The sequence below is a fragment of the Furipterus horrens genome, unplaced genomic scaffold, assembly GCF_987537825.1.
Source record: "Furipterus horrens unplaced genomic scaffold, mFurHor1.1.pri manual_scaffold_10, whole genome shotgun sequence".
In the NCBI taxonomy this organism is placed as follows: domain Eukaryota; kingdom Metazoa; phylum Chordata; class Mammalia; order Chiroptera; family Furipteridae; genus Furipterus; species Furipterus horrens.
Window position 1 is genome coordinate 61,756,130 of NW_028327180.1, and position 27,274 is coordinate 61,783,403.

General features: G+C 47.4%; 2 protein-coding genes across 9 annotated transcripts in view; one reads left to right on the top strand and one right to left on the bottom strand.

The window, feature by feature from the left end:
* The window catches only part of PHYKPL (5-phosphohydroxy-L-lysine phospho-lyase), a 26,545-nt gene extending 16,184 nt beyond the window's left edge, over nucleotides 1-10,361 (top strand). For 4 of the 5 annotated variants that reach the window (XM_090287897.1, XM_090287898.1, XM_090287900.1 and 1 more), the window contains 4 exons: nucleotides 6,882-7,036; nucleotides 7,435-7,524; nucleotides 9,155-9,285; nucleotides 10,284-10,361. In XM_090287897.1, coding sequence (XP_090144023.1) covers nucleotides 6,882-7,036; nucleotides 7,435-7,524; nucleotides 9,155-9,285; nucleotides 10,284-10,354 — 447 coding nt within the window. In that variant the 3' untranslated portion in view covers nucleotides 10,355-10,361. Of the gene's footprint in view, nucleotides 1-6,881; nucleotides 7,037-7,434; nucleotides 7,525-9,154; nucleotides 9,433-10,283 lie in introns of all 5 variants that reach the window. The other variant, XR_016513285.1, reaches the window with a different exon arrangement.
* The window catches only part of HNRNPAB (heterogeneous nuclear ribonucleoprotein A/B), a 21,218-nt gene continuing 1,313 nt past the window's right edge, over nucleotides 7,370-27,274 (bottom strand). The window contains exons 1-8 of one of the 4 annotated variants that reach the window (XM_090287901.1): nucleotides 16,789-17,020; nucleotides 16,479-16,710; nucleotides 15,585-15,753; nucleotides 14,741-14,899; nucleotides 14,454-14,588; nucleotides 12,532-12,646; nucleotides 11,726-11,866; nucleotides 10,900-11,508 (exon numbers count right to left, since the gene is read on the bottom strand). In XM_090287901.1, coding sequence (XP_090144027.1) covers nucleotides 11,438-11,508; nucleotides 11,726-11,866; nucleotides 12,532-12,646; nucleotides 14,454-14,588; nucleotides 14,741-14,899; nucleotides 15,585-15,753; nucleotides 16,479-16,687 — 999 coding nt within the window. In that variant the 5' untranslated portion in view covers nucleotides 16,688-16,710; nucleotides 16,789-17,020 and the 3' untranslated portion in view covers nucleotides 10,900-11,437. Of the gene's footprint in view, nucleotides 7,683-10,899; nucleotides 11,509-11,725; nucleotides 11,867-12,531; nucleotides 12,647-14,453; nucleotides 14,589-14,740; nucleotides 14,900-15,584; nucleotides 15,754-16,478; nucleotides 16,711-16,788; nucleotides 17,023-27,274 lie in introns of those variants that run through there. The other 3 variants (XM_090287903.1, XM_090287902.1, XM_090287904.1) reach the window with 3 other exon arrangements.

Here is a 27,274-nt window from a genome sequence, read left to right on the forward strand (position 1 = left end):
CAGGGCTCAGATCTTTCTTTCCTTTTTCACGGAAGTATAACAGACAAAACTTTTCCTGTAAGCACTACTTTCATTGCACCTGTAAGTTTGGTACGTTGTTTTCATTTTCATTCATCTCTAGGTATCTTCTAGTCTCTCTGACTTCTTTGACCCATTGGTTAAGAGTACATATGTAATTTCCATATATTTTTTAGTTTTCCGGTGTTCTGTTATTTATTTCTAGTTTCATTCCACTGTAGTGAGAAAAAATACTTTGTATAATCTCAAGCTGTTAAATACATAATGGCTGCCATGACTGGTGTGGCTTAGTGGATTGAGAGTTGGCCTGTGAACTGAAAGGTCACCGGTTTGATTCCAGATCGGGGCATATGCCTGGGTTATGGGCTGGGTCCCCAGTTGGGGGTTGTGTGAGAGGCAATTTATCGATGTCTCTCTCACAAATGGATGTTTCTCCCTCCCTTTCTCCTTTCCTTCCCCTCTCTCTAAAAATAAATAAAATCTTAAAAATACATTATGGCCTAATATATAGTCTATCCTGGAGAATGTTCCCTGTGCACTTGAGTATTCATTGTTTGTTTTGGGAAATTTTCTTAAGAGTGGATGGGGTGTTCTGTGTCTGTTTGTTAGGTCTAGTTGATTTAGTGTTGTTCAAGTCTTCTGTTTCATTGTTGATCTTCTAATTGTTCTATTATCGAAAATGAGAGATTGAACTCTTGTTGAATTGTGTATTTCTTTCTAGTTTATTAGTTTTTGTTTATGTATTTTGGAGCTCTGTTGTTAAATGCATATTTGTTTCTAATGGTTATATCCTTCTGATTGATTCTTTTATCATTGTAAAATGTTTATATTGCTGGTAACAATTTTTTTATTTAGGCATACTATATACAATATCATTTTGTATTAGTTTCAGGTGTACAGCATAGTGGTTAGACAGTCATATACTTTACAAAGTGCCCTCTCCCCATTGATATTTCCAACTAGTAACAATTTTAACCTTCGAGTCTTTTATGTCTGCTGTTAGTACAGCCACACCAGCTCTTTTGGTTACTGTATTCGTGGTATATCTTCTCCACCTCTTTGCTTTCAACCTACCCGTGTCTTTACCATTGCTCTTATTTCTTCATGTAGATCTGAGTTACTGATGTCCTTTCGTTTCAGCCTAAAAAATACATTATTTCTTGTGAAGTAGATTCACTAGTGATGATTTTTTAAAAGTCTGGAACTGTTATAGTTTCTCCTTCATTTTTGATGGATTTTTTTTTTCTTTCTGTATGAAGGATACTTTTTACTTTATATAGAATTCTCGATCAACAATCTTTTTCTTTCATTACTTTGAATATGTCACCCCACTGCCTTCTGACTTTATGGTTTCTCATGAGGAATCTTGTTATTGTTGAGACTCCTGTATGTGATGAGTTAACTTCTCTCTTGCTGATTTCAATATTCTGTCTTTTTTTATTGAGATTTAGTTGACATACATTATATTAGTTTTAGATACACAACATAATGATTCAATACTAAACAGTTGACACTTGAACGATGCAGGTTTGCACTGTAGATCCACGGATTGCATAAATAAACCCACATAGTTCAAACTTGCATTGTTCAAGGATCAACTGTATTTTAGATCCATGGTTGGGAATTCACATATGTGGAAGGCCAAAGTTATACATGGATTACCAACTGTGAGGGTGGTTGGCACCCTTAACCCCCACATTGTTCAGGGGTCAACTGGATTGTGAAATGATCGCCACAATAAGTCTAACACTCACCACCATAGATACTTTTTCTCGTGATGAGAACTTTTAAGTTCCACTCTTAGCAACTTTTAAATATGCAATACAATATTATTAACTATAGTCACCATGGTGTACATTTTATTGACATTTTGTAATTGGAAGTTTGTACCTTTTGATCACCTTCACCCCTTTTACCTACCCTCTTTGTCTTTTGATAGTTTGGTTATGTTTTATCTAGATATGGAACTTATTATCCTGTTTCGGGTTCATTGACCTCCTTGGATGTGTAAGTTGTTGTTGGATTGTGGTTTTCTTAATCAAATTTGGGGAATTTTTGACCATTACTTCTTCAAACATTCTTTCTGCCCCTTCCTCTCTCTCCTCTCCATCTGAGACCCCCATCAGCATGTGGTGGTATGCCCTGCTCAACTGTGTCGCACAGGTCTCTGAGGCTCTGCTCATTTTCTTCCTTCTTTCTGGTTTTCAGACTTGGCACTCTCAAATGACCTATCTCAAATTGGCTGATCCTTTCATCTGCCTGTCCAAATCTAGTTGGGCCTCTCTTCTGAATTTATTTCAGTTATTGTGCTTTTCAACTGCAGAACTTTTTTTTTTTTTTAAGATCTTACTTGTTTTTAGACAGAGGGGAAGGGAGAAAGAGAGGGAGAAACATCAATGTGTGGTTCCTTCTTGTGCACCCCCAACTGGGGGCCTGGGCCACAACCCAGGCAAGTGCCCTGACTGGGAATCGAACTGGTGACCCTTTGGTTCACAGGGCAATGCTCAGTCCACTGAGCCACACCAACCAGGGCTGGTTCTTTTTTTATAATTTCTGTCTATTGATATTCTGTATTTGGTGAGATATCATTTTCATGGGGTGTTTTTGATGTTTTGGGGTTTGTTTTGGTTTTTGGTTTTGTTTTTTTAGTTCTTTGGGCATGATTTCCTTTAGCTCTTTTAACATATATCTCACTTAAAGTCTTCATCTAATAAGGCCAACATCTGGGCTTCCTCAGGGACAGTTTCTATTGTTTCCCCTCTCCACCCACTCCTATGGATGAAAAAAGGATGCTATAATAAATCATAATTTCCTAACGGGGCAATTAACAATGGGTAGTCATGATCCAGGCTTGTAATTTTTTTGGCCTGTAACTTTTTTAACAAGGTTTAAGCAAGCCCTTTCCATTGTTCTTGTGCATCTAGGCCCACACCTTTGAAATGCCATAAGTAACACCCCTTGATCACCCTCAGGAGAGCACATAATCTATCCTATAACCGAACCCCCGCCCTTGCCTTCTCCCATCCTCATGTAATTTTCCTTACCTTCCCTCCTTAATTTCAAATGCATAAAGGAAACTGCAGTCTTACTTGGCAGGGGAGCTAAGTGATCACAAAGGTGATTTTCCCAGGGTGAGGCTCACCCACTGCACTCCGCACATGCTGACCGCTGTGATTTCCCCAGATGTGGACCACTTGATGCATTTGTGGTAGTTGGGGACAGCATTCTTGCTCTCTAGGGATAAAAAGGAAAAACTGCAAAACTGTCATTCTCTGGAGCATTTGATATCTTGCTTCAACTGTCAGTTTTTGGCTCAAATAAACTTATAAAAATTCTCTACCGGTTTAGACATTTTCTTATGTCAACACTTTGCATGTTTCAGTTTTTTGTTGAAAATGGGACATTTTAAATAATATAATGTGGCAACTTTGAAAATCATGTTCCTGCGTCATGGTTTGTTGTTGGTTTTTGTTCTTTGTATAGTGCCTTTTTGAACTAATTGTGTATTCTGTGTTCTTTGTCATGCATAGGCACTGTAATCTAACGACTGAGGTTTGTGGTAAGGTATGCTCAGTCAAGCACCTGACAACTCTGCCTTAGCCTTTACTTCCTCCTTCTTCAGAGCTGCAAAGTAGCCAGTGGTGAGTTTAGAGCTTTTTAGGTCTTTCCTGAACATGAACTTAGCATTGACCATATCCCTACATATATGCATGGCCTTCTAGATTTCCAGGACAGTGTCAAAGTTTTTGTTCATTTTCTTTGTTTTCCCTCTGAGGTGAAAGACCTACCCATTGTGCTAGTTGAGTATCTTCTGCAGGTCATGATTCTAAGCCATAGATGCTCTACCTTTTAACAAGCTCATGGTTAATAATATACATAAGTAGCCTCAATGCATCCTGTATCCATTCCACACACAATTTGTTTCAGACATACCATAAAGCTGCCTCATAGCAGAATCACCTAGAGAGCTTTCTGTGATCTCAGGGGGCTCTGCACACAAATGTTGAAGATGGTCGACACAATACCACCACACATCCATTAGAACAGCTACAATTAACAAGACTGACAATTCCATGTTTTTAAGGATGTGGAACTACTGGAATTTCATAGATTAATGGTAAGAAAGTTAATGGTACCACTACTTTGGAAAAGTTTCACAGTTTTTAGGAAATTAAATATACATTTATCATATAATCTAGCAGTTCCACTCCTAGGTATTTACCCAAGAAAAATGAGAACATATATTTATAGACTTGTTATAAATAAGTTTTATTCTTAATAGCCAAAAATCAGAATAACCCAAGGGTTCATGAACAGATTGGATAAACAAACTATGCTATGTCCATACAATGGAATACTATGCAACAATAAAATGAACAAACTACTGATACACACAACAATATGGATAAATTTCAAAACCATGTTGAGCAGAAGCAGCGAGGCACAGAGGGATGCATATTCTGTGATTCCATTCATATGACATTCTGAAAAAGGCAAAACTATAGTGACAGAAAGCAGGTCAGTGGTTCCCTGGGCCAATAATGGAGGGCAGCACAAGGAACTCTGGGGAGTAATGGAAATGTTGTGTGTCCTCATTGTGTCAGAAGTTCTACAGTTCTACACATCTGTCAAATCGTATTGAACTATAGTCATGAACCATGTAATGACATTTTGGTCAACAACAGACCACAATGATGACATACAAACTTGTAGATTTTTGAATTTTTATAAAAAATTATTTGAGCCAAAATTATATAAATGTCTAACCACTATGCTGTACACCTGAAAGATATTTAATGTCAACTGTGAGAAATAAAGTAACAGAAAAAATCTGAACCAGAGGATACACTTGGAAGCAAGATCTCAGAAAAAAAAAATGCTTCTAAAAATAAGCATTTTGCATTTTCTTTTATGCATTTGGAATTTAAGAGGGAACTAAGGGAGATATCATGAAAGTGGGAGAAAGCAAGTTCCCCACTGACTTACAGAATAATTAACAAGGTTTGAAGTGATTTACTTCAAAAGTGTATTGACCTAGATGCCCAGAAACAATAGATAGGGCCAGCTTGAAGCAAAGATAAATCATGTACTAAGGAAGTTATAGGCCTAAAATATATAAAAAGCTACTAGGCCTGGGGCATGACCTGGCCAGTTAGGAATTTATGACCAGAACACCTTTTGAGGTTGGACCCGTTTTTTGTCCACAGCATACAGGATAGTGATCCCGTAAGATTATTATGGAGCTGAAATGTTCCTACCACCTAGTGATGTTGTAGCAGTCCTAACAAGCATATTACACAAATTCTTAAAACTGTATAATTGCCTACCACAGTCCATACTGTAACATGCTGAACAGCTTTGTATCCTAGGAGCTATAGGGGAACAGAATTTGTCATCCCAAAATATATTTCTTTGGCATAAGGATTATTTTAGGCTGGTTAATTTTAAGAAACAGCAGATCTGGGAAAATCTCTGAAAACCAAGTAAAAGTGACCCTCTTATACGCTACATTTCTATTTATAAGGAAAATCTCCATTTCTAAGGGTGTCTTCCCTCTGTACCAAGGGGGGGGGGAGGGGAATGACCTTATCCCTAGAAATACTTATCAATGCAGAAGGAAATAACCTAAATTTGCTTAACAGCCTTACCCTGGTTTACAGGTCTTTTTCTGGTCACCTTCCTTAACAGGCTTCCCACCCCATCATCTTTTGTCTTCAGCTGGAGATGGTATTTAAGGTGTGGCTTTCACCCATTTTGGTAACTTACTCGGTTTTCCTGGGTCTCTCCTATGTATACAGAAGGTATACATGTTATTCAACTTTTGTTTGTACTTCTGTTAATGTCTTTTATCACAGGGATGTCTCAACCAATTATTTTTTCTTCCCTACAGACCTATAGGCTATGCCACGTAATTTGTTTTAAGTGTGTTCTATGACATTCACATGACAAAATTACCTAAGGACACATTTCCCAGAATGTATCCCTGTATTTAAGTGGTAGCTGACCATATGCACATTAAATATATGCATTTATTGTAAACAAACTATACCTCAATAGCTTTTTTTAAGATCCAGTTTAAGAAAAAAAGTGGTTCAACACAAAAAAGAACATGGTCTGCAAGAGAAACACTTGTTTCTGGCTCTGCAATGCATGTCCCCACTAAGACCACCTGCAGGGCCAGATGGAGGAAGTGAACCTATGGGCCCAGGGTGCCTGAAGGGAACAGCCAATACCAGGGGAGCCAGACAGGCCAGGTGCAAGTCAAAACTTGTTATTTTTGCATTATTTTAAAGCATTCACATCCAATCCAAAACTTTTAATAACTTCTCACAAAGCCAAACAAAATGGATCCTCAGCCACATATGGCTCAAACACAGCCAGCTGTAGTCTGTGCCCTAAAATCTGTCCTGGGTTCACCCAGACCTGTGAGCTCAAGCCAGAGGCTTTCTCTGGGTGTGGCTCTGCCATGTTGCTCTTGGCCCTCGTTGGAGGTGATGGGAACTAGTCCAATGTTGTGGGTCTGGGCCTGCCCATGACATGGGACCCTAATGCCTCTGGACCAAAACCAGCTCTGTGGAAATGTACCGTAGTCTGCTTCCTCTGACTCTGCATTTCCTCAGGGCTCCTACTGCACCCGTGGGAGTACGTGACCTGGATTCTAGTCACATTAGCACCTGGAAAGGTGGGACAGACCACAGGGCCCTCAGGAGAACCCCACTTACTGCTCAGCACTCTGAACCCTGAGGGGTTCAGGCCTATACTTATCACTTCCCTTGGAGTGTGTGGGGAAGTCTGTTGCCCTCATGCTCCCTGGGCATAGCCTGCTTTGCTGGACATGACATCCCCTTTGCCCCCTGGCTCAGTTTGGGGGCAGCCCAGTGTCCTGTGCAGTTGGGCTGGCCGTCCTGGATGTCTTGGAGAAGGAGCAGCTGCAGGCTCACGCAGCCCGCGTGGGCAGCTTCCTGATGGAACGCCTCAGGCAGCAAAAAGCCAAACATCCCATCATCGGGGATATCAGGTGAGGCTGAGGGCAGCAGTCAATACCCACTAACCAAGCATCTTCCTTCTTCCGCCTCCTGGCCACTGGGAGGGAGTTGTACTCTCCACAGTGGAAGAACTGAAGCAGAGTGGCTGTTGCCCAAGATGGCACTTTTGGGAGGGGTAAAGCCAGATCAAGTAGTTCGGGCCTCCAACCTTTCCTGTGCCCACAGCAGGGGCCCCTCCCCATTGCCATCACTTCCTGAAATTGTCACACACCCATCACCACCACCAGTTCCTACGGCCGTCTCCCCAAGAGGCAGAGGGCAAGCCCTGATGGACTTTCTGATGGGGGTTGGCTGAGACCCAGGCAGAGGGCAAGGGCAAGGCCCATCGTCCCTCAGGCCTGGCCTCCTAAAATGTCACCTTCTGCTCCAGGGGCGTCGGGCTCTTCGTTGGTGTGGATTTGATCAAAGATGAGGCCACAAGGACACCAGCCACCGAAGAGGCTGACTACTTGGTGTCCAGGTACTTTTTCTTCAAACAAGTTGCCTTTGCAGTGTGTAGGGCCCTGACCAGGAAAGGAGCCTCCCTCTTGCCTCTCCTTCCATCCACTGTGTTCCAGGGCATTCTGGACCTCTGAGGGGGGAAGGGGAGGCCAATCCGTGCATCCCCTTGACTGAGGTCTGCAGATAGAGAAAGTGGCCTGGTCAGCTGCCTGTGCCCTGTGCCTGGCAGCAAAGGTTTCAGGTGGGCATGGGCCACTGCCAGCCCAAGCACCACCTCTGCCCAGATGCCAGAGCTGCCTGGGCACTCAGACCCTGGCTGCCCAGGGGAAAGCGGCTTCTCCAGGGCCATACCAGGGACTGGGGGTGGACAGGACTCCTGCTCTTCTTCAGGTTGGGGTGTCGAGATGGAGCAGCCATCTCCAGACTCAGAAGCACCTCCCCCCCGCCCCCGCCCCCGCCCCAGTTCACATTTTCACTTGAACCCAAGCAGGACCCCAGCCTCAGGACCCTTCCATTATTCCCTTTTATCTCCATTTTTTCTACCCCCTTTCCCCACCTCTCAAAACCCTTGGGAAATTGATATCATTTTTTTTGGAATTCATATAAACCGTACAAATTAATGTAAAACCTCTTCCCTTCTGTGAGGTTTTTGGACTCACCCCTCCTAAGTGACAATCCTGTCTCTGCCTTCTCCCTGCTGGTCAGGCACATCTGCCCACTCACCTACTCAGGAATCCAGCATGGCTGGTAGAAAGGGGGGTGGTGCTCAGGTCCAAGGCCCAACCTGACTTCCTCTACCTCATAGCCACCTCACAGTCAAGGGGCAAACTGGAGCCAATGATGGGTGTCTCACCTGCAGTCACCCTCCTACACGATGGCAGAGCTGGATTTGAAATCTAGACCTTACTCTTTCTATCTAGCATGGGCAGTCAGTGCCAGGAAGAACAGGATGGGAGAAGGCAAGAAGGCACGCTGAGGACACCATGGTTCAAAATAGCAGAATGAAGTAAAAATAAATAAGTGGGAGTGGGGGCCACACGTAAATACAATCTCATCTCTCAGTGGCCAAAATATATCCCTGGGTTAAATGTGGAATATTAAAAATGATTCTTAGGTACTAGTGATGTTAAAAAGGATCAAGACATCGTCCTAACAAGAACTGGAAGTTAGAACTGATAAAGCTCTGCCTGGGACTACAGATTGCCTGTGTGCAGAGAACAGGGAAGTTACTGCAGCTAGGTGAGGGGTCCATGGGGTTTATTATACTGCTCTGCAATGTTCCACTTTTCCAACATATACAAAGTAAACCGTACACAAATCATACATAAAATGGAACCACATTGTAGCTCTGGGACTAGTCAGTCTTGGCTTAGATGAGATTGGGACTCTAGGGACAGATGAGATGGGACCCCTGCTCCGAGGGGCAGCAGGGTCAGGTATAGGGCACCCCAGGCAGGCCATCAAATGCCAGGCCACAAAAGATAAGCATGAGTTTTGCAAGGCATAGCCAGTACCCTGTCCAGGGGGCAGAACAGTCCTGGGGAAGGTTCCAAGAGCAGTATGGCTGGAGCCCTGGCCAGGCGGCCAACGCTACGCTAAGTAAGGCCTTGAAGGCTACGTGAAGGACCCTGCTGTGTCCTGCCCTACAGGCTGAAGGAGAACCACATTCTGCTGAGCACTGACGGTCCTGGGAAGAATGTCCTGAAGTTTAAGCCCCCAATGTGCTTCAGCCTGGACAATGCCCAACATGTGGTGGCAAAGCTGGATGCCATCCTAACAGGTGAGCCAGAAGCCCAAGGGACAGCTGACCAAGTCTCTAGAACCCAACCTGGAACCAGCAGCTAGAACCTTCCAGTATGACCAGGGAGGGGCTCAGTGGCTGAGCCAGGTGCCCTCTGGACAGTGCAGGGAGCAAGGAGCTGAAGTGGTGAGGAGTCCTACGGGTCCAAGGCCCCCCTCTAGTCCTGCCTGTGCCTGGAGGGGCTTTCCCCAAGCACTGGGTAGGTAGGAGCTGAGCCACCACCCACCCCACCTGAGCAGGTTCCAGGGTGGGATACAAGACAAAGGAAACAAAGTCTTGGGTTTATGAGCCCAGCCATCAGAACTAGACCTCATTCAAGTGGTCTAAAAGCCATGCGAAACGTAGATGGCAGCTTTCTGCTTTACCTGAGGCTAAGGGTCACCAAGAGCGAGTGGCAAATCTGCACACAAAATGAAGTTCCTTTCCACATTCCCAATCACCTAGGAACATCAAGGTCAGCTCATTCCTAAATCCACTTAACAAGGAAATATCTAGCAAATTAGACATGTCTATGCACTGAGGCTGTGCTGTGTATACAGAGGTCTGTTGGGTGGCCCAAAACAGGCCAAGTCCCTTCTCCTGGAGATCAGAGCAGTCCGTCTGTCTTCCATCTCTGGGCTATTTCAGTGCTGTCCCCAGGCCCCTGGAGCTAAGGGCCAACCCCTACAGGATACAACTGGAGGTGGTACTGCATCTGCTGGGTGAGGTGAGGCACAGAACTGGCTTAGGTTTCCTATAGAGGAGCCTCCAGTTGAGTCTGGAAGTCTTGGGAAACATGAGGGTTGGTTTTTTCCTTGCAGGGAATTGTTGCTGACCTGTGTAGCTGGTGGCACATACACAGAGGTGAAGGGTGGGGATCATGGGCCCCTCTGATGGGCCCAATCTCTAAACTGCCACCCAAGAAGCTTAAGACACTGCAGGGGCCTTCAGAAGAAGAAAGGTTAACCATTTTTGGGTGGCTCGGGGGTCTTTTGCAGACATGGAAGAGAAGGTGAGAAGTTGTGAGACGCTGAGGTCCCGGCCCTGTGGCAGTCCTGCTGAGTCATGAAGTCTAGGTGAGTGGGCCACAGCTGGATTCTTGAGCATCAGCAGTGGCTCTTGCACTCCTCAGTAAGCCAGACTTCAGTTAGTTCCTTCTAACAGGGGGAAGAAACCAAACTCCCTTTATTGGGCTCTGTCCAGCTGGAGCCCCACAGCCTCTTGCTACCAGACTTGAGGTGCTGCCAACCTGGAGGGGGTACCGTTGAATGTAGGATCACTGTCCTGCTAGCAGACAGAACCACATCTCCATTGCTAAGTTAAGGCAGGTGTTCCAAGGTGCCTCAGAATCACTGCCTTAGGGGCAATAACATCTCCACTACATAATCTTCACCTTCATGAAAAGTTGCCTCAAACCTCAAAGATATTTCCTAATTTTAAAGGGGCCCAAGTCCTACACAAGGCCGAGTCATTATAGGAAACTAAGCAAGGATGTGGAGAGCTCATGACTATGCCTGACAGGGCGCTGTTGGTCACAAAAGATGATGGAGCTCAGAAAGCTTGGGAGCACTTGGCCCTGCCCTCTTTTACCACATACCCCACACTCACCCAGGCTTGGGGGTTTTTACATTTTTATTTCAAAAGCTTGGATAGCTTCAATATCCAGGTCGTGGCAAAATCAGGACACGTGTAAAATACCTTACAATACATTAGATTCCCAAAAGGTACCAAAAAGTACAGTAAAATTAACACTTCCAATACAGGAAATGTATGACACAAATAATATAAAATTAAAAGGTGAAAAAAGGTGACACTGCTTTTCCTAGGATAGACCTCTTTACAACCAGGGTCCACAGGTCCAGGCTGCAGAGCAGCAGCAGGAAACAGACCCTCCTACCTGGTTCTGGATAACCCGATAATACAATCAGCCCACAATGCCCTCTGGTCTCTGAGACATCACACGCTGCCTAAAACAACTAGAGCTCTGGAAATAGTCAACAGGAAAGTGATTTCCAGGGGGGAAATTTTAAATAAGATGCACATGGAACAAGCCATAGAAAGTATGCCAAGTTAAATTTGGTACATAATTGTTTGTGTTCACTCAATACCCAAACAAAGCATGTGCGGTCAGTCGGGCACTCCTGCCGAAGCCTCAGTATGGCTTGTAGTTATTCTGATGGCCACCGCGTCGCTGGCTCTTCCCGTAATTCGTACTACCCTGGCCTAGGGACAAGAATAACAATGATAGCAACTAGATTTATTAAACGTTTACCCCTGTGCCAGGTGCTTAGCTCAAATCCTCACCAGAGCCAACACCCCTGGGGCAGGCCACAAAGCCCAGCCCGTCTGACTCCAAAAGCCCCTGCTGCCACTGGCCCCTGCACTGTCTGTCCTGCCTCCCGGTGGGCGACTGGATGGGGCCTCCCTCTCTCCTACTTACTGTAGTCGTAGCCGGGGCCGTAGCCGTAATAGCCATAGGGCGAGTAGTCGTAGCCGCCATAGCCAGCCCCGTAGCCCTGCTGGTAGCCGTAGCCCTGGTTCCAGTAGTTGCCGTAGCCCTGATTCCAACTCTGACTCTGACCTGTGGGGGGAGCAGGGCACAGGGGCCCATGGACCATTTAGCACACACAGGAGCTAGGATGGAGGAAATCCTGCCCTGTGGGTGGCAGGGTTACTATGGCAGCTCGGAGGTAGAAGCCAAGGGGCTGCTGTCCTGGTATGCAGGGCCCTGAGCCCTGCCCTGCACCTGACACCCAAACTGTAGAGCTGAAGGCCAGGACAGAAGAGAATACTAACCTCACTCAGGGCCAAAGAGGCAGGAACTTGCTCTTACTCGAATCACCTGTTCACCCCCACCCTCCCTGGCAGCATGGCGTTAAAAGTTCAGGCTTTGGAGTCAGAGGGGCCTGGGTGGAAAGGAGGTAAAGCGCCTGGCACAGCCCTGCCCTACCTTATGCCCACCCGCCCAAGGGTGGACCAAGACTCAGGACAGCCAAAGAGCCCATCAGGCTCCCCTCAGCCCTCAGAGTGCGATACAAATGATCCCAACTGCCCTGAGGTACCAGGCTGCATGGGAAATATGGGCTCTTCCACTCTAACCAGCAGCAGCACAGCCTGGACACCCAGGAGAGCCATTCCTGTTCCTGCCCACCCCGCCACACCAGAGGCCAGAGCGAGCCCCCAAGATAGGCACGGAAGCTCCATGCAGGCAGAAACCAGACCCATGTCCATCCAGGTTCCACTCACCTCCTCCACTTCCACCGCCACCACCACTTCGGCTCGCTCGGCTGCGGTTCCCACCGCGGCCAGAGCCTTGCTGCTGTTGATAGAGCTTTCTGGGCAGAGCCACCTTGATTTCACACTAAAAGCCAAAAGAATAGGAAGTTAGGCCATTGGGACAAGTTCTGGAGTGGGATTGTGCACAAAGACCTTCATTTACAAATACTCAGATGGCAGATCTGATCCATCTTCTCAATACAAAATATACGAGGGGAAACCACATATGGGCTAGAAGCTCCAAAAACCATAACTATAACCTAGACAGACCTTTTCGGCTCAAACCTTTCCCCAAAGAATGCACTGGGGATGGTGGATACAAATCCAGGCCTGCTGGTGACAGCCTTGGGAAGCTCCCTGTCTAACAATGAAGAGGGGAGTGGTGGCTGGGCCCCTACCAGCCCAGTATAGCAAAACACCAAATATCAGGTCTGGTGCCACCTTGGTCCTACCAGGCAAGGGGATCAGAGGCTGCCTAGAAAAGGGGCCTTAGAGAATAAGACTTTCTAATTTTATTTTACTTTCTTACAGAAAATATGAAGCACCTCACTCAAATGTATTGTGGTGACCCTAACCTCCAACTTACAGAAGAAAGCCACTGAGGCTCAGGGTGGGGCTTGCCTGAGGCCAAACTGCTACCACCACTCCTCCCTATCACTGGTCTATTGTTAGGAGGGGCCAAAAGCTTATGTCCCTTTAGGGCCCAGAGTCAATTTCTTTGCTAAAAAACCTGCCCACTGTGGGTGGAGGTACGGTCAGGGACCTTTCAGTGCTGAAATCAGAAGTGTATTCTTTGAAGAGTACTCTGACACATACTCCTCCCCCAATTAAGACCAGTAAAAACATTTTACATAATGTGCCCCCATGTAAGCATACTCCTATAAAAAACTGGCAAATTTTATCCCCACCAGTGGTGCAATCTGATGTTTTCTACCTTACTGAATTCATATACAACTAAATACACAATTTCAAGACCCACTGCCAGCTGTTTGACTAGTGCTGCCCTAACAGGCTCTTACCGCCCATTTCTCACTGTGGCCCAGAGAAGTCACTCTCCAATGGGCTAACAACTCATGGGTGATGTTTATCCAATTGCCCCAAGGATCCAACCTCATTTTACAGGAGATTTAGCAGCCCTATCCAATCTTTCCAATTTCCCACACACGATATTGTTTCCAGGAGCTCCAGCCTACCTGTCCACAGTAAGTCACACCCTCACCTACCAAAAGCCACCTGGAGAATACATGAAGCAATACCACCCTCTCTCCAGACCAAAGTTCAGGGGTAACAGTTGCACTTCTCATTTCTCCTGATTTGAAGGCAAAACTGGCCCTGGATATGAGTAGGCCAGGACCCTGGGAGGTCTTTGGGAAGGATCTTGCTGGGATGGGGTTGACTAAACCAGGGTCCAAAGGAGACTGAGGTAAACAAAGATTTGGTTGTATGGCAGCAACAGAACAGGAGAAAAACTCGGCAGCAGTTTCTATAGCAGAAAAGGTTTCACCACCAAAGGAAGAAATCAGTGAATGGAAGAAGTTCTAGAATCTTCTGAGAACTACAGGCCTTAAGACACTAGAGCCAGAACACCTTGATCTCTAGCTTTAAACCAAGAATCAAAAAGATTACTCAACATGCTTGCTGCATCCCAGGGAAGCAACCCTCCCTCCTCTCCTGCCTTCCTCACATCCTGTTTTTACTGCCAGTCCTGCCAGGCTAGGAGCTCCCTGAAGGACAGGACTATCGGCCCCGAGTCAGGGCAGATGCTACAGAAAAACAATGAGGTCTCACTACCCTGGAGAGTTCTTGGAGGCAGCCCACCCCCTACGCCACACCTGCAGGGCCCAGCCCTCCCGCAGCAAGAGACCAGACACACAGAACTGGAGTCACCTTACCTTACTTGCACCAATGGTGTGGAACTTTTTCTCTAGAGCCTTCCTCACAGGTTCCTCCTCTTCTTTAAAGGTGATGAAAACAAAGCCCCGCCTCTTGTGTGATTTTGGATCCATTGGAAGATCAATGGCCTCGATCTGTAAACACAGGCAAAGCTTAGGACCAGTATCTCCCCAACCCCAAGACCCATAAGGGGAAGCTCCAGGAAGGCCAGAAGAGGAGGAACCAGCCAAGGCTGTCAAGAACCAGGAACACTGCCGCTTCAGGGTAGCTGGCAGGCCACACTCACCTCCCCAAACTCGCCGAAGTACTCTCTGATTTCCTCCTCAGTGGCTTCTGGATTCAGCCCCCCCACAAAAATTTTCTTTACGGGCTCCTTCTTCATGGCCATGGCCTTTTTGGGGTCAATGACACGACCATCCAGCCTGTGCTCCTTCTGATCTAGGACCTGGTTCCAACAGAAGGAAGTTGGGTTCTAACTCAGCAGCACAACCCTGTTAAAGTCCCTTCTCTTGGAGCTATAAAACCCCAAAACAGGTGCACAAAATGTGTTTTGTCCCTCCAAACTCTACCCCCAACCTGACTTTCCAACCCAACCTTCAAACAGCATTAACATATAAATCAGTCCCCACCCCATCCCCAGACTTGTCCCATGCCATATACCCCTCCCTTCCTGCCTAGGCAGCCCCGTTTAAGGACTGTCCGAAAAGAAAGTGGCAGTGATTAAGAGTAGTGAATAAGAGCACAGGGATTGGAATCCTTACTCCACCACCTAACTAACTGTGTGAGCTCCTCTACTTAAACTACTGAACCTTAGTTTGTTTTCTGTAAAAGATAAAATGCCTATCTTATAGCAACCTCGGACTGTTCTCTAGTCCTCACAATAAAGTATTTGCAGTGTCCAGAATAGGCACAAAAAAGGCAATAAATGTCCACTATCATCTCCCTGGACCACTCCAGCACATACTCACTATTCCTCTTCATCTGTATTTTTAATTTTTCAAAAACAGAAACGAACAGCTGCTTTTCTGTTTTCCAAAGCTCTCAACCACGTGCAGAACACACAACTAAGCGCACTCTTAAGAATCGTGTCCTCCTTAGAATACACTGCTGATAGGAGATACCCAGCTTACCTTCTCCACACTGGCTGCATCTTTGAAGAGAATAAACCCAAACCCTCTTGACCGGCCAGTATTGGGATCCATTTTTATTGTACAGTCAACGACCTCTCCAAATTTGGAAAAATAATCCTTCAGGTCGTTTTTGCTGGTATCCCAGCTCAGGCCACCAACGAACATTTTTCTGAAATGGTAGGGTGAGACACATGGCAACAAGTCTTATAAGAAAGCTGTGATATTAGGACAGGCCCTGGCAAGGATTTCACTGAGAAAATTATAATAAAGCCACCATCCGTAACAAAGGTCTACCCCTTGAGCCCAGAAGAGCACTCCTTTTGGAAAATGTTAAATGTCCACGACCCTCCCAATCTCAACCTTGACCCTAACAAGCTTCAGGAGACAACACCCCCAGAATGGGCAAGGGAAAGGACGAACAACCTGGCCAGGGGTACAGGCCCTGAGAGCTCACAATGGAAACAATTTGTGTAACAACCACGTATCCAAAGACTCGTTCCTGCTAGTCTCCACCACACCTCGAAAACTCGCTCTCAAGGAACTCGCGGCTTCCGGGTGCCGAGACCGTAACTCCGCCCTCGGCAGAAGGTGGAGGGAGGACGCGGTCCGGACGCGCGCCAACTCCTCCCACGCAGGCCCCGCGCGGCCCAGACCCACTCTGCCGCGGGTCCCAGCGCACGCCCCTTCCGGGCGCCGGCCCGTCCTCGGCCCCGCGCGAGGACCCGAGGCGGCGCCAAAGTCGACCCAACAAACTCCTGCAAACTCGAGCGCGAGCGGCGGCGCAGCGGACAGGCGCAGAGGCCCTGGCCGGCCGCCCCTCCCCCCGCCGCGTGGCGCCAACAAAAGGCGCCCCAGAACAAAGGCGGCAGCCTGTCGGTCCGCAACTGCACCTACCCGGCGTCGTCCTCGGTCCTGCTGGCGTTGATCTGGTCGCCCTCTGCGCTGGTCTGGTTGACGGCCGGGGGCGCCGCGCTCCCGCCTCCAACGCCTGCCGCTGCCCCGGTGCCGGGCCCGGCCGGCGACTCGCCTTCGGGGGCGGCCTCGTGCCCGTTCTCAGTGGCTCCCGTCGTCTCCATTAGCTGCTCCTCACCCGCTTCCGACATGTTAGACCGGGACGCAGCGGCTCCTGCAAAGAGCGGCCACAACACGTCAGGCCCGAGCGGCTCCCGCCTGCCGCCCGCCGCCCGCGGGCCCGGCCGCTCACCTCGCCGCTGGTGAGGCCGCGAGGCCCGTTCGTCCCCACCCGCCGGGAAGGTGCCGCGGGCTCGGCCGCCCTCAAGCTCGCGCTGCCCGGCCTCCCCTCCCTCAGCCGACGGAGCCGCCACAACGTCGCGCGCTCCGTCTCGACCACCGCTGCACGGCACCCACCAACCAAAGGACTCGCTCGGGCCCGCGCAGTGCCGCCGCCTGACAATACCGACGCGTGGCGCTCTTTATAATGCCGGGGCCAGGAAGGGGGGGGGCACGTCGCAACAAAACGCGTGCTCATTGGCTTCGCTTGTCCGTCACTCAACTCTGCTCCGGCGTTCCATTGGCTACGTCGGCGCGCGAACACTAGATATGGGCGGGCTTTGTCATTTTAGAACCCGCGCGAGTCTGGGCCCTGCGGAGGGTTGCGGGATTGGAAGACAGAGTTGTCTTAGGCCGTGAGGCCTGAGTCGTACCTTCTACCCTGTTAGGCCGCAGTCTCTCCTCCCAGTGCCCCCAATCTCAGCATTGACAGCCTCGGCCACTCTATTTCCCAGAAGGGTAAAGTCAGCTGGATTAAATCTCACTAACCAAGGCCGCCCGGCTGGAAGTGACAGAACCCGGGAGGCCGAGATTGGGCGCGTAGGGTCCCGTAGGGCCCTCGGCACGTTCGGAGGAATTGCGAAGCAGCCCGCCCTCCCCCTTGACCTTGGGCCCCTCAAAGCCCCGCACTCGGGCCCTTCCTGCCGCCTCCCACAGTAGCAAGAAGCGGGCTGGAGGAGGAGTCCTCTGGGGATCTGGGGCCAACCGTACCGACCAGGATGTGGCGGGAGAAACTGTGTTCCCCAATCAGGTCGCCGCCGGTCACCACTTTGACGATTAGCATCGCTTTTATCCTTTGGATTACTGAAAATTTTTTCAAGTCACTTATTTTTGCTGTAATTTAATTTTTAAGAAAAATATACCACTAATATGAAATCATGAGGTGTGTGTGTGGGAGGGGGGTTTTCTTTCTAATATACAAAACCCCTTAATAGTATCTCCATGGCAACCAAATATGAAAGGCCTGCATAATCTGTGATTCCATATATGGATGGGTGAGGGGTCCCAAATGGACCTGGATTACAACCTCAGAAGCCTGGGGATTACCCACAGTGACAGAACAGAAGTAGCTGACAGTTTTCCTGTTGGATGCCAGCAGCCAAGCCCCGTGTGGCGGGCCAGGCATTCTATTTTCTCATCTGGTCTCCTAAAAGCCCTATGAAAAGAGGTACCACCACCAATTTACAAAGGAGAACACTTAAGCCCAGAGCCTTGGGTCAAAGTTTACTCCTCCAGCCAGCCAGCCAATGAGATGCGGTGAGAATGAAAACTGACAGATTTGTACTTGGACAAAATAATCAACTTTAGAAAATCTGAAGAGTTGGCCACATAGCACTGCTCTCCCCGCAAGGAATCAATCACTTAGAGCTGGGGCATCCACCCCGACTTGAGCAAATGCCCTCTGGCTCAACTCCAAGGCCCACCTGACCACTAACTGGAATTCACATATACCCATAAAACCTTAGTCATGCATGGATCTGCCAGCAAGGCTGCAGTGAAATCCAGAACAAACTCCCCACAATGAAGATAATTCTGGTGATTAAGTTCAAAGTCAAATAGTCTAAATGCAGTCACAGGGCATGACTACTGGGGACACAAATTCACTTAATTTGTCCTTGTCCACGTGGATTCCTCTAGCACAACTTGGGAAACAATTTTAATGACATGTCAAGTCTGAGGATAACAACATTCAGACTATGTTTCAGAGTTTGCAAAATACTTTCACCAACATGGCTTGATCAAAGCTTCAAAATAATTTTATGTGTGCTTATCCATAATTTATACAGGAAAATGCTGAAATTACACATCTAAAATTGGCCAAAGAAAATCTGATCAAGATGGCAGTGTAGGCAGACATGGCTCACCTCTTTGCACAACCACATCAAAATTACAACTAAAATATAAAACAACCATCAGCCAGAACCGTCAGAAATAGAGTTGAATGGGATTCTGACAAGTATGGAATTAAAGAAACCACATCCAACAAAATGGAGCCAGAAAGCTGGTGCCATACCTGAGGCTCCATTAACCTGGCTAACACTGTTTGACCTGCCTTAGAGGTCCCCAGAGAGTCCATCCCACACAACTTCCCAACCCAACCAAGCTGCTTTTCCATATGAATGGGTGGTCTTGGCTCATGCTTCACAACTTCCTAAATCCTATCAAACATGCAACAGCTGGCCTCAGTGAGCTCCAGGCCCAGCACTAGCAGCAGCCAGCCTAGATTCACAGCTTGGCTTTGCCTAGGAACCTCCAGGCACAGCACAAATAGCAGCCATCTCAAGTTGCTTTATAGCTCAGGCAGGGTGGCCCCTGGCAAAACACAGGTAGGGTCTAACCTTGGCCAGCACCGCCCAGGAAATCCCGGGGCCAACACACCCAGTGAACAGCTACAGACCAGTTGGAGCACCACCACCCTGCCCCTGCACAGCTGATCTTCCATGGAGGGCGGAGGTTGGTGGTCAGTGGTCACAGCCAGTCCTTACAGCTGACTGGCCTGGGTAAATCCCTCCCATTGACCTGCCAAGAGCAACTAAGGCTCAACTACAAGAGAGTGTATGCAGCCCACACAAAAGGCACACCTGGCGTACCCAGTTTGGGTGACAGGGGAGGCTGTACAATGCACTGGACACTACAGGACACCTACTACATCACACCACACTACCAAGAAACAGAGTCAAAGCAGCTCTACCTAATACACAGAAACAAACAGGGAGTCTGCCAGATTGAGGAGGCAAAGAAATATGGCCCAAATGAAAGAACAGAAAAAAAAAAAAGAAAAAAGAACTAAATGAAACAGAGATAGCCAACCTATCAGATGAAGCGTTCAAACGACTAGTGATCAGGATGCTCAGAGAAATGATTGAGCGTGGGCACAAAATAAAGGAAGAAGTGAAGGCTATACAAAGTGAAATAAAGAAAAATATACAGGGAACCAACAGTGATGAGAAGGAAGCTGGGATTCAAATCAAAGATTTGGAACAAAAGGAAGAAATAAACATTTACCCAGAACAAAAAGAAGAAACAAGAAATGAAAGAAACAAGGAGAGGCTTAGGAGCCTCTGGGACAACTTTAAACGTACCAACATCCAAGTTATAGGGATGCCAGAAGAAGAAGAGGAAAAACAAGCAATTGAAACTTATTTTAAAAAATAATGAAAGAACTTCCCTAATTTGGCAAAGGAAATAGCCTTACAAGTCCAGGAAACACAGAGAGTCCCAAACAACTAGGACCCAAAGAGGACTACACCAAGACACATCATAGTTAAAATGCCAAAAGTTAAAGGGAGAACCTTAAAAGCAGCAAGAGAAAAGAAGAGTTACCTAGAGGGGAGTTCCCTTAAGACTATCAGCTAATTTCTCAAAAGAAACTTAGCAGACAAGAAGGGACTGGCAAGAAGTATTCAATGTGATGAAAAGCAAGGACTTATAACCTAGATTACTCTATCCAGCAAAGCTATCATTTAGAATGGAAGGGCAGATGAAGTGCTTCCCAGAGAAGGTAAAGCTAAAGGAGTTCATCATCACCAAGCCATTATTATATGAAATGTTAAAGGGACTTATTTAAGAAAAAGAAGATCAAAACTATGAACATTAAAATGACAACAAACTCACAACTATCAACAACTGAATCTAAAAAATAAAAATAAAAACAAAAACTGCCCCTGGCTGCTGTGGCTCAGTCGATTGAACGTCGGCCTGTGAGCCAAGTGTCGCTGGTTCGATTGCCAGTCAGGGCACATGACTAGGTTGCACCTCAGGTCCCCAGATGGGGGTGTGAGTGAGAGGCAACCACACAGTGATGTTTCTCTCCCTCTCTTTCTCCTTTCCCCTCTCTCTAAAAATAAATAAACAAATTATTTTTTAAAAAGAACTAAGTAAACAACCAGAACAGGAACAGAATCATAGATATGGGGATCATTTGGAGGGTTATTAGCTGGGAGGAGGAAGAGGGGAAAAAGGGGAAGATGGTGCAGGGATCAAGAAGCAGAATTGGTAGGAACCAAATAGACAGGATGATGTTAAGAAAAGTATAGGAAAGGGTGAAGCCAAAGAACTTACATGCACAACCCGTGGACACAGACTAAGGGGTGGAGGGATTGCTGGAGGGAAGGAGGGTACTGGCAGAGAGGGGCAAAGGAAAAAAATTGGGACAACTCTAACAGCATAATCAATAAAATATACTTTAAAAAAATATATATATATATATATACTGACCACAAAGCCAGCACTTCCAACTCCACACTGTTTCCAGGCTGCTGGCTACTGTAGGCCAAAGTATCTCTGAGCTCCTGAGTTCCTTGGTCTGAATTAAATCTTATATCAGATTTAATTATTCTGAGGCTCAAATAAAGCAATGGCTTAGTAAATATTTTATAAACTACAAAGGACTGCAGACCAGTGAGGGTCAGTCCTAGCCCAGAATGCTTTCATATTGCATCCAGGAGTGTTTTCTGACAAAGGCAGGGCCCTGGGATTTGGAAGCAGCAGAAAATCCCTCTGACACAAGGATCTCCATTCTTGTTATTGTGTCCCAACTACAGACCTAGAAGAGAGGGCATCTTCCATGACAATGAGGTTCTCAAATCAGCAAAGAGCCCAGTTACCACCAAAAGTCCCTTAAGAGGCCCAGAGAGTACAGAATACAGTCTCGTAGCTTTGAGGATTCAGGCTGTCAGGCGATAAATGTATAAGAACGTGTACAACCATCAGTGTAGAATAAAGAGGACAGGCACAAAAGTACTTTCAAAGTTTTTTAAATTACATGAATTTCTCTCTCTCTCTCTCTCTCTCTCTCTCTCCTGAGTCTGCAAGGTAGAACTTGACTGTGCTGGCCAACTCCTACCTGGACCACTTCGCACTCAGCTCCACGAGCCCCAGTTACGCTCCTTCAGGCCTGACTCTGGCCCCAGAGGAAACTTTCTAAAACTGTCACACTCCGTGTGAAAACCCTGGCTGGCTTCCCACTGCTCTGAGAATGAAATCTGAACCCTGAATACCAGTGAGAGAGACATTTGGGGGTCACAGAAATTCATCACCCCTCAGCTGGACCTCCCTGCTGTGTGGTCTGTAAGTGGAAGGATCACTTCCAAGCCTGGGCAGTGGAGGCCAGGACCTCGCCCAGACCTCCCTTCCAATGGAGACCATGTGTTCTGATGGTATAGCTACGTTGTGGAGAAGAGCTATTCAACCCATGTCACACTGGACATGAGCAAGAAAGGAATCTGTCCACTGTGAAGCTGCTAAGATTGGGATTTGTCTCTAATTGCAGCCCAGCCAAGCCTGACCATTCCACACAACTTGTGAGGCCTAGCCTGAGCCACCCAGCCACGCCTTATGCCCACTTTTCTCTCTAGCTGTGCTGATTTCTTCTATTTCCTAGAACTCAATTGTTCCCTTTTGCCTCTGGAGGTGCCGTTTCACCTGCTGTTCCCTCTACCTTGAGTGCTCTTCCCCACATTTCTGCCCACTCTACATATCCGTCGTGGGTTGAATTGTGTGTCCCTCAAAAAACATGTTCAAGTCCTAACTCCTGGTACCTGTGCATATGGCCTTATTTGGAAATAGGGTCTTTGCAGATGCAGTCAAGTTAAGATGAGGTCCATCTGGAGAAGGGTAGGCCCTTAGACTAACACCTTGTAAGAAGAGAAGACACAAGGGTCTTGTGTACACAAGGAAAATGCCATGTGATAACGAAGGCAGAGATTGGAGTGATGCATCCACAAGCCAAGTGTCCTAGTCAATTCAGGATGCTATTACAGATTACCATAGACTGGGTGGCTGAAACAACAAACATTTATTTTCCACAGTTCTGGACGCTGGGAAGTCCTCAAGGCACTGGTAGATCTGGTGAAGACCTGTTTCCTAGTTTGCAGATGGCCATCTTTTCACTGTGTCCTCAATTGACAGCGAGGGAAGAAAAGGGAGCTCTCCCTGGCCTCTTCTTATAAACTCACCATCCCATCATGAGCCCCCGGAACCCCATGACCTCAACTAAAGCTATTTGCCTCCATGCCCTGGCTAGTGTGGCTCAGTGGATTGAGCACCCGCCTGTGAACCTAAAGGTCACAGGTTCAATTCCCAGTCAGGGCACATGCCTGGATTGAGAGCCAGGTCCCTAGCTGGGGGCATGCAAGAGGCAACCGATTGGTTTCTCTCCCTCTCTTTCTTCTTCCTTTCCCCTCCCTTTAAAAATAAATAAATAAAATATTTAAACCTAATTGCCTCCCAAAGGCCCCAACTCTAAATAACACTGCCTTGGGGATTAAGGTTTCAACAATAGGGCACATTCTGTCTATAGCACCAGCGAACACCAAAGATTGCCAACAACACCAGAAGCTAGGAGGGAGGCATGGAATAGATTCTACCCTACAGCCTGCAAAGGGAGTATGTAGCTCCGCCAACACCTTGATTTTGGACTTCTGGCCTCCAGGACTGGGAAACAATCAACTTCTATTGCTATACACTGCCCAGCTAGTAGTGGTGCTTTGTTATGGCAGCTCTAGCAAACTAATACAATGTCCATCAGACTTCTGCTTCCTCCAGAAAATGCTGTGTGATGAACCAAAGAAATGTCCCTCTAAACGTACAGACCACATAATATTGACATTGACCAATGATATCCTGCACCGGGTCTGTCCCCTTTATCCCAATGCCTCCAGCAGGAACCTCAATACCTGCAAAATGAATAAAAGATCCCTTAACACAGGGTTACAAACTGGTTCCTATGGGCCAAATCTGGTTCAGATGTGCTTGCTTGGTCTGCACAGTGTTTTCAACATCTTAAGAAATTATTTGCCAACATTTACTTAAGTATGATAAAAAAATGTTCTATTTCCACTTATGTTTAGACAGTTGTTAGATGACACAGTCCCACATGCACACAGGAGCTGGTGGGGCAGGTGCCACCCTGCTCACCTTAGCCCCTACTAGGTCCTGTCATCTTACTCCAGGGCCCCTAAACTCATTTTCATTGATGGAAAACATCTGTGGTGTCAGCCCTTACCTAGGCCTCCATGAAGCTTGCTTCTTCATTTTATTTTATTTTATTTTTAAAGATTTTGGGGACCTTGCTCATAACCAAGGCACATGCCCTAACTGGGAATTGAACCAGTGACCCTTTGGTTCGCAGGTCAGCACTCAATCCAGAGAAGAACCAGCCACATAGCTCTTCGCTTCTTCATTTGAAACACCCACCTCTCAGCACTGCTGCAGGGATCAGAGAAGGTGTGCCAAGTGGCTGGCAGGTAGCAGGGAGAAAGGAGAGCCGCTAAGACAATTACAAACATGAACAAGAAAAGCATCCAAGGGAAGACTCCTTCCGTGTTGCGCTCCCCTATGTGTCTCAAATCAATCCTCAAAACAGAGTTGGAAGTTCTAGAGAAGCTCTACCAGCTGGCAGACCACCTCCCCCCAACCCAGGTCACATTATTGTGACAGCCAACTGTGCCAAGCTTGTGTCTCAGAAGCAGCCTCTGCCCAACAGAGGCAAATCAGAGATGCCCAGGACACCCTTCTGGAGTCGGACCTCAACTGCATATGTGCTTCACACACAAACCTAATCCTACCAGTCTCCTCCGGAGCCCACAAGGCTGCCAACAGTGGCCACAGCAGAGGGGCGCAGTCTGGCTTCACATCACAATCCCCTTCATAGCTCTTAAAACTTCACTTTCCCAGGCCCATGGGGTTGGCCTCTCACTGTCCTAAAGCATTCTGGGCACTGGGCATTGAGGCAGGAACAGATTGAGGACCCACTGTTGCAGACCAAGCTGGCAAAAAAGGCTACAAAACAGCAATGCCCAGTGTCCCTCTGAGAGGCAGCAGTGTCTCCTTAAAATATCAGCCCTGGAGACTCTTTAGTTTATGGTTTAGGGCCTCAGTTTATGGTTCCACAACAATTCATCGCTTCACTCATACATTCACACCCTGCCTTCCACAGCCACCCACATGTCCACACCCCTCAGGGCAGTTTCCAGAACTCCAAGCCCTCAGGCACAACTATCAGTACTGAACTGCCACCATGGTACCTCAATTACAGCATGTCCCAAATGGAACATGTGCCGTTCCCCAGAGCCCAGACTCTCTGCTGGGTTCTTGGCCACAGAGAATGCCTCCTATATCTAGCCAACTGTGCCAGCCAGAGTGTGGCTGGGTCAGCTCTCTCTCTCACCTCCCCCATCCAGCCTGCCATCTAGGCCAAAATGTGCCTTCATTACTCTGTCACTGGCCCTCAGGTTTGGATGACATGACTATCATCCAGGGTGGGCTACGCTGTGGTACCAAACAGATCTAAACACTGCAGAAGAAAGTTTCTTACAGATAAGGACACAGTGCATGTTCAGGCAGAGGCAGCTCTCCTCATGGTCATTTAAGGACCCACCTTGTGGCTCCACCATCCCCTTGGGCCTTGTCATCTGCATGCAGCTGGCAGAGGAAATGTATGAGGAGGAACTAGTGTGAAAGTCTTGAGGGCCAGGCCTGGAAGGGGCACACTCCACTTCCACTCACATTCCACTGGTGAGACTCTGTCATGTGGCCTCATCTTACTACAAGGGACACTAAGAAAGGAGCTCAGCCCTGGCCAGGTTGGAGCATCGTTCTGTATACCAAAAGGTTCAATCTCCAATCAGGACACACAGCCAGGTTGTGGGTTCAATCCCTGGTTGGGGCGCGTGCGGAGGGAGTGGGGGCAGGGGGAGGGCAACTGGTCAATGTTTCTCTCTCTCCCTCTCAAAAATCAATAAACATCCTCGGGTGAAGATTTAAGGGGAAAAAAAAAGGCTTATTTTTTTTTTAAAAAGACAGAAAGAAATGAGCTTAGCTGCTTACAGAGGAAGGCAAGGACAAATTGTGTGCCCAGTCTTTACCACAACAGGCTTCAACAACTGCGTGTAAACGACACTTAAAGAAGCCACTAGAGGAAAGCTTTTCTTCCGTCAGTCAGCATTTCCAGGAACATCACCAAGCGCCCATCCTGCATAACCCATTGGCCCCACCCTCAGAGGCTGCCCCTGCCCCAGAAGACAGTGAGATGAATGCTGTATTAAGGGAGCCAGGAGGACAGGGACCTGTGGGAGGCACTGACCAAGCTGTGGAGGTGGGTGGGAAGGGTAAGACGTCCCACAGAAACCGACAGGCACCTGGGGTGCACTATGAAGACTGAATGGGGGGTTCTCCAGGCAGATGTGGGGGAGAAGGGGTACAGGCAGAGAAAGCATGGACTGTTTGGGGAACTGTAAAGAGTCCCACATGACAAAGAAGTTGAGATTGTGCTGTTGGGCAGGGGCTTACACGCCAACAACAGAGTTCCTTTTTTTCACAGGAAACAGGAAGTCACTGAATACTGGGACAGCACTTGTCCAGGGGTGGAGATGGAAAAGAGGGTCAATGAGAGACATTAAGGAGGGGGAGTGGGCATAACAGCGTCCATGTGTGGCTACAGCCCAACTCCATGAATAGGGCAAGATGGGCAGTAAGGCTGGAAAGTTGGACCAGAACCATCCGGTGATGGGCTTGAGTGCCAGGCCTGGCAGAGAAAGTGGGGAACGTGCTAGGCAAACACTGTCTGCCTCTCACCAGGAGAGAACCATCCCACGACAGATGACACAGCCTCCTTGCTTCCTGGCCACACCCACCTCCAGTGGCAAGGTCTATTTCACCCACATCTTCTAGTACATTAGTCCCTAATGGCTAGAAAAGGATCAAGAGATGATCGCTTTCAAAGATCAGGTTCAAACTTCTCATTAACAGAGAGGGAAACCAAAGGTCAGAGAAGGGGAGTGTTTTAGTCCATTCAACTGCTATAACAAATACTATAAAAACTGGGCAGTTTATAAACAAGCATTACTTCTCACAGTTCTGGAGCCTGGGAAGTCCAAGACCAAGGCATTGGCAGACTTGGTATCTGGTAATAACCTGCTTCTTGGTTCATACACTGCTGTCTTCTTGCTGTGTCAGAAGGGGTGAAGGAGCTCTCTGGGGTCCCTTTAATAAGAGCACTAATCCCATTCATGAGGACACCATCTTCATGACCTAATCATCTCCCCAAGACCCCACCTCCAAATACCTGCACACCCAAGCTTCAGTCGCAAGCAGAGCTATACAACAGAAATATGATGCAAGCCACAAATGCAAATACATGTATATGTTAACATTTTCTAATAGCCACCTTAAAAAACTATCAGACAATTAATAAAAAGGTAAAAAGAAACAGGCGAGCCCTGACCAGTGTGGCTCAGGTGATTGGGCACTATCCTGCAAAGTGAAAGGTCACCAGTTCAATTCCTGGTCAGGGCACATGCCTGTGTTGCAGGTCCAGTCACCAGATGAGGCGCAACAAGAGGCAACTGAGGGATGTTCTTCTCTCACACTGACATTTCTCTCCCTCTCTTCCTCCCTCT